The sequence below is a fragment of the Microtus oregoni genome, unplaced genomic scaffold (genome assembly GCF_018167655.1).
Source record: "Microtus oregoni isolate MIOR12 unplaced genomic scaffold, Mior012 000041F_ref0000270, whole genome shotgun sequence".
Lineage (NCBI taxonomy): Eukaryota > Metazoa > Chordata > Mammalia > Rodentia > Cricetidae > Microtus > Microtus oregoni.
Window position 1 is genome coordinate 19,392,929 of NW_024543208.1, and position 17,608 is coordinate 19,410,536.

The following is a 17,608-nucleotide window of genomic DNA, read 5'->3' on the forward strand; positions in this document are numbered from 1 at the left end:
GGAAATATATTTACTACATTCCAAATGGGTCTGCTTGTTCACTGTTAAATATTTGGTAACAGCACCAGAGGTAGTCCAAAAAATTCTAAACTATTATTTATTATGACATTCAGTATGAGTGTGCTTATTCAATAAGCAATTATGAATTTTAATATTTAAGATTGATTTATCCTATCCAATATCCTCCAAGAATACATAAAAGTCTAAAGATATAAGGAGGGGAATGCCATTGTCTAAACATGTAAATTATTTACACACATACACACATGTACATACTTAGGAATAAAATGTGCAATTGGGAAAATTAAATTATTCCCCTCAATCTGTAATATCTATCAAGTCATTTCTGAACAAATGATGGTATTCTTTTATATGACAATGAAGACACTTACTATAATATATTCTTAGCAGTCAGCTCACTTGTTCAGAGCATGGTGTAAATGTAGAATTTGTGATATGTCCCGATATGATGTTAAATATGATTTCAGCTACTTAAATTTTATTTGGATAAGAAATAGAAATTTTGAACATAAAACAATTGGGTAACATTTTGAAGATACAGCTTGTGCTTATACGATGAAAGAGATGGCTAGGCAGTTAAGAGCCTGTACTTTTCCTGCAGTGAACTCTCGTTTGGTTTCCAGCACCAGGCCATGTGACTTTCAACGGCATGTGTCTTCTGTTTCAATGGAATCCAATGTCTCTGTCCTTCAAGGGCTCCCGCACTCATGTGCACATACATCCACACAGAACACACATGCATTCACATAATTTAATGTGTAAAAGGTCTTAAAAATTGTGGGTATGTATACCCCAACAACAACTGCCTCCCAAATAATTGAATATTTTCTACATTTGTGTGTGTGTGTGGGGGGGGTTGATTAGAGAAGTCTTACGCTATAATCTCTAAATTTCCCAAGGAAATTCTATGTAGATATACAGATAACAACAAATTTATCAAAATAAAGTTTTTGCCCTGCTTATCTGTGTGTGTGTGTGTGTGTGTGTGTGTACAGTCATCAACTTATCCTTTTATGTATCAGTTTTGTTATAGGTCTTTAACACGATGGTAAAATATACCTATAATTTGCAGCAACGTATCGCATGTAAAAATACCACAGTAGCCCCTAGCAGATGTCTGGGGTGATGCAGAGCCAGCTTTTATAAAACCAGAGTTCTGTCTAACATGCTTTGTTTGTTGGTTTACACTCTAAGCCCCAAAATCTTGAGACAAACAAATACAGAAGTGAATTACTGAAGAGTATTGGTTTTGCACTTTCTGTCAGGCAAGAGCTATTTGGTTTAAATTACTTATCCAATCAGATCACCAATCAAGAGCACTTGCTGTACTTGTCCCTAAGTTCTCCTGAACCCTTCATTTTTCAATGAAGTGTCTGGATAATCCAGTCAATCCACAGAAATACAAAGTAGGGACAGAACACTAGGTCGCATGCCTAACAAAGTTGAATAAATCTTTGTACTTAGCTAGTGCCTTCAAACAGTACAATAACTGACGTCTGACTCAAGCTTTATGGTATAGGAGTTCCTGGCCCATTGACCCCTGCAGCACGATGCAGGGTAGCAAATATTTGGATTATCCATAGAGGTGCCCAGTACTGTGAATCTGCCAGCTGGGCGGTGTGTGCTGCTAAGGTTCTTGCTATGGCTGTGGGGTCATTTGTAGATTCATTTTCAACTCTTCGCTCTTAATAGGAGGCTTTCATCTCACTTCCCCTTACTATTCCACACACTCACTTACGAATAAAACAGGTGACCCTTTTCGCTGTTAGAGATCTTTTGGAAGATGTGAGGAGAAAGAAATCAGAGTCATCGCTCTGTATCTATTGTGGACTAGTTCCAGGGTCCCCAACACCAAGCATCTGGAAACCTGAAGATGCTCACAGCACTTAGAGAAAATTGAGGCAGAGTTTGTAGCTAACTGACCCATATCCCTTACACATACAGCACTTTAAATCGTTGCTGGGTTACATGCAATGCTTAGTACACTATAAACATTACGCTGTATCATTGAGGAGATGGTGACAAGAAGAAGAACCATGCCCCTGTTCAGCACAGACGGAGTTTCCGTGACTATTTTTATTCCGTCACAGGTAAGGGGTGATGCCTGCACTGCAGAAGGTGGGTTAGTTCCAGCAATACAGAGACCACCCTAATGAGCATCAAGTCGAACTATTCTGATTTCTAGACAAAAGAAAGAAAACACAGAAAGCAGTGAGACCACCAGTCAGTGTGGGTACAGAAAGCGGTGAGACCACCGGCCAGCGTGGGTACAGAAAGCGGTGAGACCACCGGCCAGCGTGGGTACAGAAAGCGGTGAGACCGCGGGCCAGCGTGGGTACAGAAAGCGGTGAGACCGCGGGCCAGCATGGGTACAGAAAGCGGTGAGACCACCGGCCAGCGTGGGTGATTTGCTGGCACCACCGGCCTTTCAAACACAGTCCATCTTTATTAAATTATTATTGGCTTTTAATGGAGCACGCCGACATTTCATCTTATCTGCTGCATCGTTTGAGCTGTCCACAAAGAACATCTTGGCTGTGCACAACGAGACGATAATTCTTTTGTATTCCTGTCTGAAATTTTGGTTCAGGAGTCCATATATAATGGCATTGAGGCAGCTGTTGAAATATGCCATGTAGTAACTAGCCACAAACAGCCACTCTGGAATCCTGGGGACCATGGTGGCAGGGTCTGAGGCCACAATGAGCCCGATGAAGTTGAGTGGAGCCCAGCAGATGGCAAAAAGCACAAAAACAACAAACATGGTGATGAAGTTCCTAAAGTCCTGTGGCTTCAGTTTGGGTTTGCTGTCAGGTTTGACCCTCTGTCTGACCTGGAGAACCAGGATCCAGATTCTTAAGTAGCAGAAGATGACGATAACCATAGGCACAATGAAATGGAAAACCACCAATGATATCGTGTACACAGAGCTAACAGACTGGGTGAAGGTACAGGAGTAGATCCGGGGATCATACTGGAGAGTTCCGGTTTGCAGGTTGGGCATAATGGCGACAAGGGTCAACATCCATATCAGGAACACATTGCAGAGGGAGTTCTTGTTACTGTATAGTCTGTCATACTTGAGACTGTGGCAAATGTAGCAGTAGCGGTTGATGGCGATCCCGGTGATGCTGAAAATCGAGGCAACGACACTCAAACCCATCAAAAATGCACTGATTTGACAGTGCACATAACCCAGATTCCATCCATTGTTAATGACGGATGCCAGCACCAAGGGATATGGGTAAATAGCCACCACGAGGTCCGCCACAGATAAGCTCACCACAAATAAATTTCCTAAGAGAGGAAGATGTGTAAAACACAGGTTAGCACCAGTATTACATGTACTGCATCTTGAAAGATTTATTTAATATGTATACAGTGTTCTACCCGCATGGATACCGGCAAGCCAGAAGAGGGAACCAGATCTCATTATGAATGGTTGTGAGCCACCATGACATTGCTGGGAATTGAACTCAGGACCTCTGGAAGTGCCGCCAGTGCTCTTAACCACTGAGCCATCTCTCCAGCCCCCCTCCCCCCCAGCATTACATCTTTAAACACGTGTTAAAGAAAGGGGAATTTGGAAAGATAGCTAGTGCAACTTGCCATGCAAGCTTGAGGACTGGATTTTGGGTTTTCAGGACCCATCTGAAAGCCCTGTGGGCTTGGGTACCTACCTATAATGCCAGTGCAAAGGAGGTGGAGACATGGGATCCCCAGAATGAGCTTGCTAGCCAGATTAGTAACAGTGGCAAGCTCTGGGTTCATTTGAGAGAGTCTGCCTCAAAACTCAGTTGTAGAGTGATGGAAGAAGACACCAATATCAAGCCCTATTCTCACCCCCATGAACTTACACAAGCAGACAGACAGACAGACAGACATGCAACTACATATGCTCATGTAGCATATATACTTCCATATGCTTAAGAAAGGAAGGGAGGGAAGGCAGAAGAGACAGACAGGTAAGGTTGGGGAGGGACATGGGACATGTTCTTTTTGCAGCTTGGATGACCTGAAACCATGTGGCATGATTGTCATGTGATAAATGAAATAAATGCCACCAATAAGCCTCAATGTTGCCCTTGTTGAGTCAAGTCCACTTTATGAGTTTCTGTATATCCAGAACATTCTATTTCCCAAAGTATGGAATTTCGGACGAATTTCTCTTCTCATAACCAGTCTTGAGATCCCTTAGACGTCCATGCCGTCTTTTGTCTGGGATCTCACCTGAGAAATCTGACATCGCCTTACTTGTCAAGTCAGCTATGAATTCCTTAAATTCCAGATCTCTGATCTCTCTGGCCATTCCAAAGCTTTAAAGGGGCCCCGACTTCTGATGTTGGAGGATATGTATCTTTGTCCTAAGAAAAAAGGGCTCCTCCATTGGTTTCTGGTTTTGAGTAGTGGCTCCATCTCTTACTAGCCGTGGAACTTAACCAAGGTGCTTCACTTTGCCAAGGTCCCAAGATCTTCTCCTATGATGGAGAGATGTTGGATAGTGTCTCCTAGGGTCAAGGTCCCAGGTCTTTTCTATGGTAGAGAGATGGTGGATAGTGTCTCCTAGTGTCAAGTGAGCCCTAGACACTGTGAACTGTCTGCCACCCACATGAAAACTGGTTATGTTCTGCAACTCCCTCCCTCAAACCAAAAGGAAAGATAGAAATCCCTTTGTATAACAAGATTAGAACATTGAACCATGCATATTCTGAATAAGTGGTAATCTGTCCTAATTGGATAACTGAGCACATTTTCGGTGTATAGAAAAAAAGACTCTAGCTAAATTTTATGAGATATTCTACCAATGTAATCTTTCATTTTTTGTGGCTTTAAAAAAAAGCTTGATTTCTTGATATCCCTTGTGTTTTTAATGCTCCTCAATCCAGTTTTGAAAATTTTGCTAATTTTTCAAGTCCATCCTAAATGCACATGCCCACATCCTTTTCTTATTTGCCCAACCAGAGACCAGCAGCTCCCACTTTGAAGATGCCAAAATTATTTTATTTATACCGCACTTAATTCAGAATGGATTATAATACATTCCGTTCAATAAGAAGTTTAGCAAATGCATATAAAGGGTTCTGGGGAACTGAGTAGGAACAGACAGGAAGACAAAACTATAACAGAATCGAGAGCAAGTTTGATGTCTAGCTGTAGAAATGGATAGAATGCTAATATATGTGGAATGACACACAGTTGAGAATAGAAACATGACCTTGAGGGACAGGGAAGCATCTCAGGTGGTAGAAGGCTTGACACACGGGCATAAGAACCCAACTTTGGATCCCCAGCACCCATGTTAAAAGTGAAGCACGGTAGCACACAGCTGTAATCACAGTGATGGGAACATGGAGCTAGGTGGGGCCCCAGAGCTCACTGACCATACTTTATAGCCAACAGAGGAGTCTAGGATCAGGAGATATATTGTTTCAAAAACCAGCAAGGAAAATATTGGAAGAAGATGATCAGTAACAACCTTTTACCCCCACAAACACACACACACACACACACACACACACACACACACACACACATGTGCACTTCCCACATACATACACAGCCCAACACATGTGTACCATACCACCTCCACCACCCAGAAGAACACATGGTCTTTAAACATCGATAATTATAACAAAATGATATGGTACTCTTACCTAATAGCGTCCTTAAGTGGGAGGAAGGAAAGAAAGAAGGAAGGGAGGAAGGGAGGGAGGGAGGGAGAGAGGGAGGGAAGGAGGAAGGAAGGAAGGAAGGAAGGAAGAAGTCTCCCTACATTTCTTAAATGTAACACATGCAAACATTACAGCAAGGGGGACAAAGCCATCTGGCCTACACACATGTGCAGACATGTACTGTACATTATCCATGCATGCAAACACATGCACGCATATGCATACACACATGTAACATATACAAATATATGTACAGGCACACAAAGAATTTGCTTTTACAGCAATTTCTTTCTGAAAACTTTCAGTGCACTTCTGACATCATGGCTGACTGCTTTTCATCTTCCTTCTTTAATTGTAGTGAAAGAAACAGGAACTTTCAGTACGAAGCTTCTTCTGTCTTAATTGTCTGGCGGTAACAACGTAATTTACGTGATCAAACCCAGGCAAACGTCCCTGTGGGTGCTGTTGGAGATGCAAACCTGAGGAGTATACACACTCTCTCTGGGAGTACAACCTAGAAATGGGGGAAAACGAGCTCTACAAACAAGCACGCAAATATTTGCCTTTGGAGAAGGCAGAATCTGTCTAGCTGAGACCCAGATACCCCTCCATCCCCCACCTAGATGACCCTTGACTCTGGTCTTTTTCCTGGGATTACAGGCATCGGCGTTCCTTTGGTCTGACTTGAACAAAAGCAAATTCTAGACACTGAACAGTATTTCCCTATAGGATGCCCTGTCCACTGGGATGGAACTGCTCAAGACATGCTTCTAACTAAGGAATGTATCGTACAACGACAGGGACATGCTCTTGGAATTCACTGGGTTGGTCATGTTTCCCACCTTAGAATATTGGTTTTGAAGGTTCATTTAAAAGCTAACTAAGTCATCCTGTGGTAGAGATACCCCAGGATGGGACATGAGTATTAAATCTGCAATTCGTCTCTAGTATTAACCTCATACCAAAGATTCGCTGGTCATAAAATCAAAGGTTTTAGCTTTTCTTCTCATAGTCACATTAGTGACTCCTTACCAAACTGTTTGCTTCCTGTCTTCTACCTTTGCAACTTTAGGTTTCGGGCCATGGGTCGCATGCATCCTAAAATATCAGTCTGTCCCAACACTTGTGTAGATTAGAACAGAGAGGCTAAAGGCTTAATTCCAAGGAAGACACTCTTTCACCAGCAAGTGAGCCCATGGTTTCATTAAACTGAAAGTGGACGCTGACGTTAATATAACTTGGGTTCCTCATTTCAGTGAATCAGTGGGAAAATTTTCAAACGAAAGGGTAATGTTTCGGCCATAATAACAGAGAATTAAAGATCATTAGCTCTGCTGCGGGTGGTGGTCTTTGCTTCCTTACAACTTCTCCTCAATCTTAACCTGTTGGGAGCAGTGAGACCCCAGATTCTGAATTTCTTGTAATCCCCTGATCTGAGTGCCTACAGCTGCTCTGAGCACGAGACCTGCAGGAGTTCCTGATGGCAGGAGAGTGATTTCTGGTGGGTTTGGCTAGGGCATGCCCCTGAACACAATAAAGGGGGCATTCTTGGGGAATTCAAGGATGACCCGTGTCGCTGTCTCTCTGTCTGTGTGTGTCTGTGTATTTTGACCTCCAGCCCCCTTGCCCGAAGCTCGGGAACTGGGTGCCAGCGCACAGAGCGCAGACACGGGGGTGCCGTGCGTGGCATTAACCTGTCTGTGAAAACTTCAAAGTAAACAATTCAATTGTACTGAATAGTAGCTCCAAATCACTAAATCCAAAAAGAGAATCACCCTCATTATTTATAATAAGAAAATCATGCTGCTTGTTTACATATTAAAATTAAACCAAAGATAGGAAATGAAAGAGAAAGACTAATGATAAAACAGTATGAAACAAGATTTTCATAAAAGGGATTTTTAAGAGCAGGCACAGATAGGTGGTCAGTGTTGGAAAAAGCTCTTATTGCTCTTGCAGAGGACCTGGGTTGCTCGGAAGTACCCGAAAAGCCGCTAATAGCCGCCTGCAACTCCAGTTCCAAGGGATCAACATCCCTTTCTGGCCTCCGTGGGCCAGACAGCTTTTCTGTCGTGTTAATATGCTTTGATTCTCATATCTCTTCATTTCATGTTTTGTTCTCATCTATTACATAAAATAACTTTTTGACTATTGGATAAAAAAGGTATGCATATTGAAGAAACAGAAGGTGACAATCGGAATTGATATTACACAATGAGTATGTGTATCCAGTCCTCAAAGTTACGTCACTTCTTTGTGACGAAAACTTCCAGAAGCCTTTCTTCTAGCGTTTCGAGATTACACAGGGTACACTGTGCAGTCTCTATCCCTAACCCCCCACCGTGAGCTAGCAGACCAGAACTTCCTTCCCTTCTCTGCCACTCAGTTCCCATTGACCAACCTGTCCTGCCCCTCCCTCAGGCTCTTCTTATCCTGTGCCTGGCTTATTTCACTTTAAATCACAAATAATGTAACAATTTCAATTTTGAATTTATGCCTTATTTTCACCTGAAAGTAAAATGAACAAACACTTTAGAGTAATTGATAGAAAGACATCTCTTTGAAAGTAGGTGTCATATATTTTTTAGAGTATTTAAGGATGTTTTATTGTTCTCTGTATTAGTTGGCGTGTTGGAGGAGGAGAGCTGCTAGTAAGTTCCTGGCCACTTAGCCCCAAAATTATCACACAGAAACTGTATTAATTAAAACACTGCTTGGCCCATTAGTTCTAGCTTCTTATTGGCTGTTAAAAATTAATTTAACCCATTTCTATTAATCTGTGTATCGCCACATGGCTGCAGCTTACCGGCTAAATTTCCGGTGTCTGTCTCTGGCCAGGCTACATAGCTTTTCTCTGACTCCTCCCTTCTTTCTCCCAGCATTCAGTTCTGTCTTCCCTGCCTACCTCTGCTCTGCCCTGTCATAGGCTCAAAGCAGCTTTCATTATTAACCAATCATATTCACAGCATACAGAGGGGAATCCCACATCAGTTGTGTGTGTGTGTATATGTGATGTGTATATGTGATGTGTGCATATATGTGATGTGTGCATATATGTCCATTTTTCCTGTGTGCAGAGGCCAGGGGCAGACATTGTGTCTTCTATCACTCCTCACCATATTCCCTTAAGACCAGGACTCACAAAGCCTGTTACTCACTGTTTCAACTAGGCTGGCTGGCCTGTGCCTCTTTGGATCTGCCTGTCCCTGGTTCTCAATGTTTGAGTTACAATCATGTGTGGCCACGTCCAACACTTAAGTCCGTGCTGGGGATTTGAACTCATGTCCTCCCTCATGGGTGCACAATAAATGCCCTTACCCACTGAGCTATCTCTTCATCCTCTAGAAGCCATGCTTTACACAAGCTTAGAGCCGAGTCTTTCCCTCTGACCCATCATCAAAACTTTAACTCTCATTCATATTCTACCTCATACTGTAGGAATACAATGAGTATCCATCCAAATGAATAGTCAATTAAATCAGCATGCAGACAGCTCAGTACCCAGGCAGGTAAGCAGCCTTTCCAGTTGTGTGCACTAACAACTCAAATTACCTGCAACAATTTGAATAATACTCAGCAATCCTTCCTGCTCCCTCCTCCGAGACTAATCTCTTCAACGTGGTTGTCATAAATGGGTAGCTCTCTAAAGAAGATGTGTTTGAGCATCTCAGCCAGAAAAAAAAAAAAAACCTAAACGTGTCTCTTGTGTGCAATGCTATTAAAATTCAGTGGAAGTTTCTATACCTCCAGTGTGGTCAACTTGCTTGGCCGACCTAATTGAGAGGTGAGAAAAATGCAGGGACCAGTTAAAGAATTGACGAGAGAGTAGAGTAAACGAAGTCAGCAGTGCACGCAGGGTTCCACGCACGCACCGACATATCTTTAAGAAACGCCCACTGATGGCATCTTTGATGGTCTAGAGCACGCGAGTTTCTGTTGAAGAAGGCAGGGGCTCTCTGCCAGCCTGACAACCTAAACACAGTTAGAAAAGGAAGAGAAGTCCATACAGCTGGTCCTAAATCAGGGTTTACTTGTATATCCTTTCGACTCAAGTCTTGTTTGCATAAACAAATATTGAGAAATGCATGAATTAACTCACTCAGCAAGCAAGATGGTAGGCGACTTAGTGTCCTGTAAATCTGCAACTTAAAAAATGAATCGAACTGAATTTGATCAGAATTTATTTATACAGAATCCTTTGGAGAATTTCTAGGTATTTTTTAAAAACAAAGTTAATGGCAAATCTTTGTTTTAGATAGTGTCATGGATTATATACTCCGGTTATAGCTAAGAATTCCATATTTACACATTCTGAAACTTCTTAAAATCTTGTATTTTGCTTTTAATTATATGTATGCGTGTGTGTGTGGGGGGGGGGGCATTGGAGTACAGGTGCCTGTGTAGGCCAAAAGAAGAATTCCCTGGAGCTGGAGTTATAGGCGGTTGTGAGCCATCCAACATGGGTTTTGGGAGTTGAATTTCTGTTTTCTGCAAGAGCAGTACATGCTCTTAACTGCTGAGCCATGTGTCCAGTTTCTCACATTCTGGAACATTTGGTTATACAGAGAGAGAGAGAGAGAGAGAATTTGTAAAGATTATAATACATATATGAGTTATAATACCAAAGAACTGGCCTGTGAAACATCTCCGCCTTGTTATACATCTTTGTTCCTACTCTTACCCTGTTGCTTCTCCATTATCACCTAGTGCAGTGCACCACGCCCATCTGCACTCTATACGCTACCATACAGTTCACGAACGGGGCAAGGGGCTGGAGAATGAAACACACAAAGACACACAGACAGAGACACGGGTCATCCTTAAAACAGAAATGCCCCCCCCCCCCCTTACTGTATACCAGAGCTGCTTATATAAAGATTCTTAACTGATAGCCACGCCCCAGCCAAACCCACCAGACACCACTCTCCTGCCATCAGGAACTCCTGAGGGTCTCGTGCTCAGAGTAGCTGCAAGCATTACAAGTTGTTTACCAGAAATTCAGGATCTGGGGGGGGGGGGGGTGTTCACAGCTCCCAACAATCTAGCATTACCATTTCCTTCCTGCTCAAACAAGAGCTTCCAGTGTTAAGGGAAGGGCAGAGACCACACAGGCAACTACAGCATCAGCAGTAGAGACCCACACAGGCAACTACAGCATCAGCAGTAGAGACCCACACAGGCAACTACAGCATCAGCAGTAGAGACCCACACAGGCAACTACAGCATCAGCAGTAGAGACCCACACAGGCAACTACAGCATCAGCAGTAGAGACCCACACAGGCAACTACAGCATCAGCAGTAGAGACCCACACAGGCAACTACAGCATCGGCAGTGTTGAAAATGCTCCAGGGACGTTACTATCGCGGCAGATTTTGTGGGGGAACAGGAAGGGCCTGTTCCATGTTGAAGGACGAAGGACGTCCCTCCGGAAAGGACTTTAAGAATGGACAATCCCAGCACTCGGGAGGCAGAGGTAGGCGGATCTCTGTGAGTTCGAGACCAGCCTGGTCTACAGAGCTAGTTCCAGGACAGGCTCCAAAGCCACAGAGAAACCCTGTCTCGAAAAACCAAAAAAAAAAAATAAAAAAAAATGGACAAGATGTCCAACAAACAGTGTATAGGGAACATGGGCTTCACGTGAGCCAGAGTTTGAATATGCATGAAAGTCTACCATTTTGTTAATTTTCACCCTTAGTTTATATCCTATAAGGCTTTATTTGCCAGATAACCGAATTTTGAACAGGCAGGATGCTGTTGTCTTGTTTTACTTTAGTATAATGCAGATATAGAAAAAAAAACAAACCACCAATCCAGAGCCTGCAACGCTGCTTTTTAGCAAACCAAAACCAAACCAAACAAAAACGTGCAATAAAGTCCAAAATGTCTATCTAGCATTACTTTCTCCATCTTTTTCAAAGTATTTTCATAGGCATCATTTCCCTTGATAACTGCAAAAATTACAACAGCATTGTGTGGGACTAAGCCATTTTTCCCCTCTCCCGGCATCCTTAGCTAAGATCATCCCCCCTCCCTGCAATTTGATACCATTTGCTGAAACAATTTGATACTATTTGCTGAAAAACCTACACCTGGCAACAAAACAGAACCAGCAGCTCTGTCATTTTGGCCGCTTATGCATCTGCTCATATTTCAGCGAAGTTGGGAAAACTGATTTATATGCAAATCCAAACAATTGATGAGTTCGTTGATCTAATTTGAAAAGTTGTCTTGAGGAATTTACTCAGCAGGTACCCGATGTAATGAACCCGATGATCAGAAAGCTAGAATAAAGAGAGGCCCCTGAAGGGAACAGAAATCACTGAAGAGTTTTCCATCTCTAAGGACTGAAGAGAAGGCATCTTAGAGGGGCGGGGTAAAGAGAAGATAGCCCATATTCTCTAGGAGGAAAAATGATTCAAAGTCCCGTTTCTCAGAAACCGACTCTCTGAACTTTTCTTGCTGTCCCACAAGGGGGCTAGCGTTGGGAGACGTGCTGGGAGCCCCTACCTGCGTTCCTGAGCTTCTTGTTGCGATACACAGACAGGATGACCAGCAAATTGCCCAGGATGTCCACCACGATGGTGAAGATGAGGATGGAGGCCAGTGTAGACGCCAGCCACGACGGCCGCGGCCGCCCATCCTCCCCGCTGCCTGGTACCTGCTGAGAGGCATTGAGCAGGGCGCTGCCATTGTCCCTCATGGTCCCCTGGGTGCCTCACAGCAGCACAGCCACGGCCATCGTCCCGTCGCCCCGTCGCCCCGGGCCCTCCAGTGACCAGCTCTGCTCCCGCCCTCTCCGCCACTTTTTATGGCTTGGCTCAACCCTCGCGCGCCTACTTTGCATCTTTAAGGCTGCTTCGCGGAGTTCCTGGCCGCTCCAGCCCCTCCCGCTGGTCGGACACCTTCTCTGCACTTGGCCGCTGCCGTCTGCTGACACCTGCTGTCCACTGCTGGGCAACTTGGACGCCAAGGTCCCGCAGCGCGTGCATATTGCGCCGCCGTGTGGCGAGACTCGGCGAGACAGGCCGAACCTTCAAGCGGAGGGAAAACAAGGAAATTGAAATTTAGCAAAGATCTTCAATTTCCTTCTTGGATCTGAACCTTTCAGGCAGAACTGACGCCGGGCAGGGGCTTGAACCCTAACCAGGACTGAGGTAGATAACGTAGCCACTAGATACCCTCGATTTCTTATCGGCAGAGTGGGGTGAAATAGACTTTCATCAACTTTATAGTCACTGACATGTAAAATTAAAATAATTATGAAATAAAAAGGGACGCCTTTTTGCTCTGAAAACGCACCATTTAACGTCTGTGCTGACTATTTCGAGTAATTAAATGAAAAATCGAGTATTTGCAGATTGATTGGTGTGTGCGTTCGTTTGAGAATATCACTGACAACAGGAACAGAAGATGAGAAAGCGGATGTGTACCACGATGTAAGTAAGATTGCTGGGGAATGGATTAGCCAGTTCGGTACAGAAAGAAGCAAAATCCCAAGACGTTCTGAGATGCAGGAAAGGAGGTTTACACAAACTAGGAGACATCTGATGTTCTCATATTGGACACTTAACATTTTCATGTTCTCACTAAATTTTATACCAGCCGAATTCCCAAACATCTCCAGAATTCCACTGAAGGGTAAAAGGAAAAAAGAGAAAAGGAAATTTGAATAAGGTGAATAGCAGAAAAAAAATGTGATCTTACAATATTAAAATATACATTGAAAATTAAGCAACGAGGCATAGCGGCTTTGTGTCGTAGCCCTGGAGGCCAAGAAAGGAGGATGGATTCCAGTGTGAGGACAGACAACCAGTGCTGTAGTATAAGGTCCTGTCTCAGCCAGTTATATTAAGCAAAGCTGTTAGCCATTACATTTGTCAACAATTCAAGAAGAAATAAAATACAGGATAGACGGGCCTGAACACGCAGCTTGGTTGATAGAGTGCTTATCCAGTATCTGTGAAAACCTAGGCTTAATTCTCAGTACTGAATAAACTAGATATTATAGCTCAGTCATATAAACCCAGCAGAGAGAAGGCAGAGGGTCAGAGGTTCAACATTGTCCTTGGCTATTCAGAACAATTTCGGAATGTGTGAGATGCTCTGGGGGGATTGGGGGGGGGGGAGAAAAGAAACACAGATTTAAGAAGCCTACCATTTAAATTAGCAAGAAGAGGATTCGATGACGAAAGCAAAGACACATACATTTAAGGAAAACGTGGTCAAATGTTTCTGTAACCTCAGGGTGACAAAGGACTCTCTGGAAGCATGGGTGAGAAAGCAGGACAGAAAACCATCAGGAGCATATGAAGGGCACTGATGATTGTCACCAGCTGAACTAGCTTCCTGCACTGCCCTGGGGTAGCTATGTCACATGGCTGTCCTGCACAGCGTTCGTCTGAAGGGGTTGACACCGTGAGGATCACACGCTGACCGAAAGCCTGTAACACTGGCAAGTGAAGTAATGTACAGAGGTAAGAAGTTGGCAGTGTATGGGGCCAGGTTTGAGTACGTCTGATTCCACAGCTTCAAACCTCATTTCCAAGAGACACCGTTTCTCAGTAGACTAGAGTTGACCAAAGAAAAATGTGACTCTTATAATTAAATATATATCATATTATCATTTATATATATCATAAACTATTAAAACATGAAGAAGTCAGGGGAGTGTTCCATGATATAGCTAAGAATGAAGTGCTAGTGAGCATAATATATTATTTATGTAAATTTTATATAACAAATTATTATAAGACATTTTATTATACAAAATGTTAAGAACAAAGTATAAAACATAAGTGACTATACAAATAATTTATGCAGATTATAGGTATAAAATGTTCCATATAATAAACATATTTATTATACATTTTATATTTTATAACTATATCTGTATAAATTATTTACATAACCATTTATATATTAACATACTTTATAGATAATGTATATAGTTAATGTATATGATATAGTTATATTAATTATATAAAGAATACTTATACAAATAATTTTTTCCGGTGAGTGTGGATAAAGCAATAGCAATAAATAAAGCTCATAGTTAGGCGACAATTAAAATGAAATTTGGGCCTATCACTGGTAGCTTAGAATCCCTGAAGCCTTGGGTTTAATTTCCTGAACCATCGCTTCAACATCAGAATGGCTCAGTATCTGGGAAAAATCCCCAAAGCCTTTCTCTCTGAAGTTCTTGCAAACTGTATACTAAAAAAAATAAATAAATAAATAAATAAAATAAATCTAAGAATTGGACTAGAGAAACAACCCAGGGGCTCAACTTGTCAAGTATGAGATCAGAGATTCTCCCTCCCCCTTTTTATTGAAAAGACATTTTTTTCCTCATATAATATATCCTGATTATGGGTTTATCTCCCTCCACTTTCTGAAGTTCCTCCCCATCTCCTCTCCCATCCCACCCCCTTTCTGTAAGACCTGAGTTTCTAATTCCTAGAACCCACACAAAAGTGCCTGTATGTCCAGATGGATCACAAGTCCAGCCATCTAATCTGGAGTTCCCAATAGTGAACAAGAAACTCTGCCTCAAACAGACGGAAGGCAAGGACTGACACCCAAGGCCCAAGGTTGGTCCCTGATCTCCACACCTGTGCCTTGGCATGTGTGCACTAATATACACACATACACATGTATTAAATATAGATACGATAGGGCTGGAGGATCATTCAAGTAGTAAAGTGCCTGCACACAAGCATGAGGACCTGAGTTCAAATCCCCAGACTATATGAAAAGCCAGGTATAATAGCACACTTAGGAAGATCCCTGGATCTTATTGGTCACTCAGCCTAGCCCTGTCTCTCAAAATAAGGTGGACAGCTCCCCAAGAACAGCACTGAGGTTGGCCTCTGGCCTCCACATAGACCCTCACACACATGTACATGTTCGTATATGAACATGCACAAGCACACATACATGCACATTCACATAAAGAAGAAAGCCTGCAAAGGGGCTCACACAGGATCTCTGATTTTTCATAGCTGCAGTTTCTAGTAAGAGCTTCAGTGGACAGGAACAGGTTAACGGTGAGTTTGTGATCTTTGTGGGAGACACTATGAGACACGGCCTCTGCGTGACTCTGGAGACTGACCCTGTAAGAACGCCTGAGATCAAAGCCGTCCTGAGCAGTGTCTTATCTCAGAGGAGGGGTGGATCGCAAATGACTCACAGGAGAAGGAATGAGGTCTTCCCGGTAGGACAGGAGGATGTTTGTCACAGCGCTGTAACAGAGAAAGATACGTTTCTCCACTACATGTGAGAATCTGCATCATTAATCTCTCAATAAATGTGTTCTCTGCTGCTCAAAAACTTGCTGAACACAAGTTCTGAATACAAGCCGCCAAGCCTCCTTGGTTTTTTTTTTCCTTCTTTCTTTCTGACACATAAGAAGGTGTGTGATCACACATTATACACCTGAACATATCCTGCCAGGCTCAAATAAAGGCTGATATAGGAGTGTGAACACACACACACACACACACACACACACACACATACACACGAGAGAGAGAGAGAGAGAGAGAGAGAGAGAAAGAGAGAGAGAGACTGTTGCCACAATCTATAGGAATTTGCCTGCTGCTAAAGCAACAGAGACTTGTCCAAGATTTAATAAACCTAGTTCTGCCTCAAGAAATCATTAGATTTCAGCAGTGAGTTCATCTATAGCCGGGCTCAGACCTCCTCTTAAACCCCAAGGGGGGTAGGGGCTCTAATCCCTTGATCTAAGCAGGGGCTCTCTTTTTCTAGAGGGCCCTCCATAAAGCTTGGATTAGAACTGGGGCCCGAATGTCATGGGCAATTTCATCCCTGAGTCTCCTGAGCACATCCGGGAAATTTCAGTAAGTCACAGCCTTACTAACCCAGGAAGTGTGTCTGTGAAGATGAGGGGCTTTGCCAGGAAGAAAGCAGGAGAAATGTCTCTGTGTGTGGCTGTGCCGGGGAGGGAGCGCCAATAAATGGAGCTGACCAGGTGCAAACTTTTGCAGTTTACAGACAATTGAGAGATAATACCCATGGAGTTCCCACAGTGAATCCACTCCCTTTCCACCTCCCAGAAGCTGTGAGCATCCGGGAACATTCCAAAGCAGGAGCCGGACAGCCTCACCTCCATGGTTCATGCGAGCAAGGCCCAGAGGTCTCACTCTGTGGTCTTTATCGACTTTTTCTTGCTATGTAGCCCAAACTGGCCTGGAGTTCATGATTCTCCTGCCTCTACCTCTCAAGGAGTTTACATTACAGTCCTGTGCTACCATGCCTAGGTTTCCAGTACTTTTCACATGTGAGTACGCATGCGCGCGCGTGCACGCACACACACACACACACACACACACAAACACACACACTAGTGACATCTGTGAGATGATAGAATAAATATGAATTTGCTTGACTACTAATTAATCATTTAACTGTATCAAAACATGATGCATGTTTAATATCTACAATTAGAAAAAGAATATAAGACTCCCATTTGAGACAAAAAATATAAACAGCAATCACGGAACTAGAACAACGTGTAACTATGTAGCCGCAGCCCTCACTGGCAGGAGGTTAACAAGCATGAATTTGAAAAAGAACCGAGCTCGCATGTGTCTGACTGCAGGTCAACACATGCTCAGGAGAGGTGCATTCTTGCATCATAACAATTGGTGAGGCCCCATACACATGAAAATGAATTGAAGCGATAGTCATTAGGTATTTTGACAATTTCATCTTACCCCTTGAGATAATTGGATAATGGCTACGACGTAGAAAGAGCTCCTATTAATCATCTCTTCCACGTACACCTACACTATTAGCTCTTTGCAGGATCTATTTGGCCTGATGGCATTTTCATTGAAACATATCATGTTCTTTTCCTCCAGGGTTTAGTATCATTTGGAAAGGTGGCCTCCT

General features: G+C 43.1%; 1 protein-coding gene across 1 annotated transcript; it reads right to left on the reverse strand.

Moving 5' to 3' along the window:
- Nucleotides 1–2,449: 2,449 nt before the first annotated feature.
- On the reverse strand, nt 2,450–12,403 carry Mtnr1a (melatonin receptor 1A). The gene is made up of 2 exons (XM_041632568.1): nt 12,203–12,403; nt 2,450–3,318 (listed from the first exon to the last, which is right to left on the reverse strand). The coding sequence occupies exons 1-2, from the start codon at nt 12,393–12,395 to the stop codon at nt 2,450–2,452; spliced, it is 1,062 nt and encodes a 353-aa protein (XP_041488502.1). The 5' UTR covers nt 12,396–12,403.
- Between the last annotated feature and the right edge of the window lie 5,205 nt (nt 12,404–17,608).

Bases quoted from the DNA above. Each gene is read 5' to 3' on its own strand.
- Mtnr1a (XM_041632568.1), bottom strand. From the start codon at position 12,395: ATGAGGGACAATGGCAGCGCCCTGCTCAATGCCTCTCAGCAGGTACCA. The intron at 3,319-12,202 runs GTAGGGGCTCCC...TTCCTCTCTTAG, and splicing joins CAAGAAGCTCAGGAACGCAG to GAAATTTATTTGTGGTGAGC.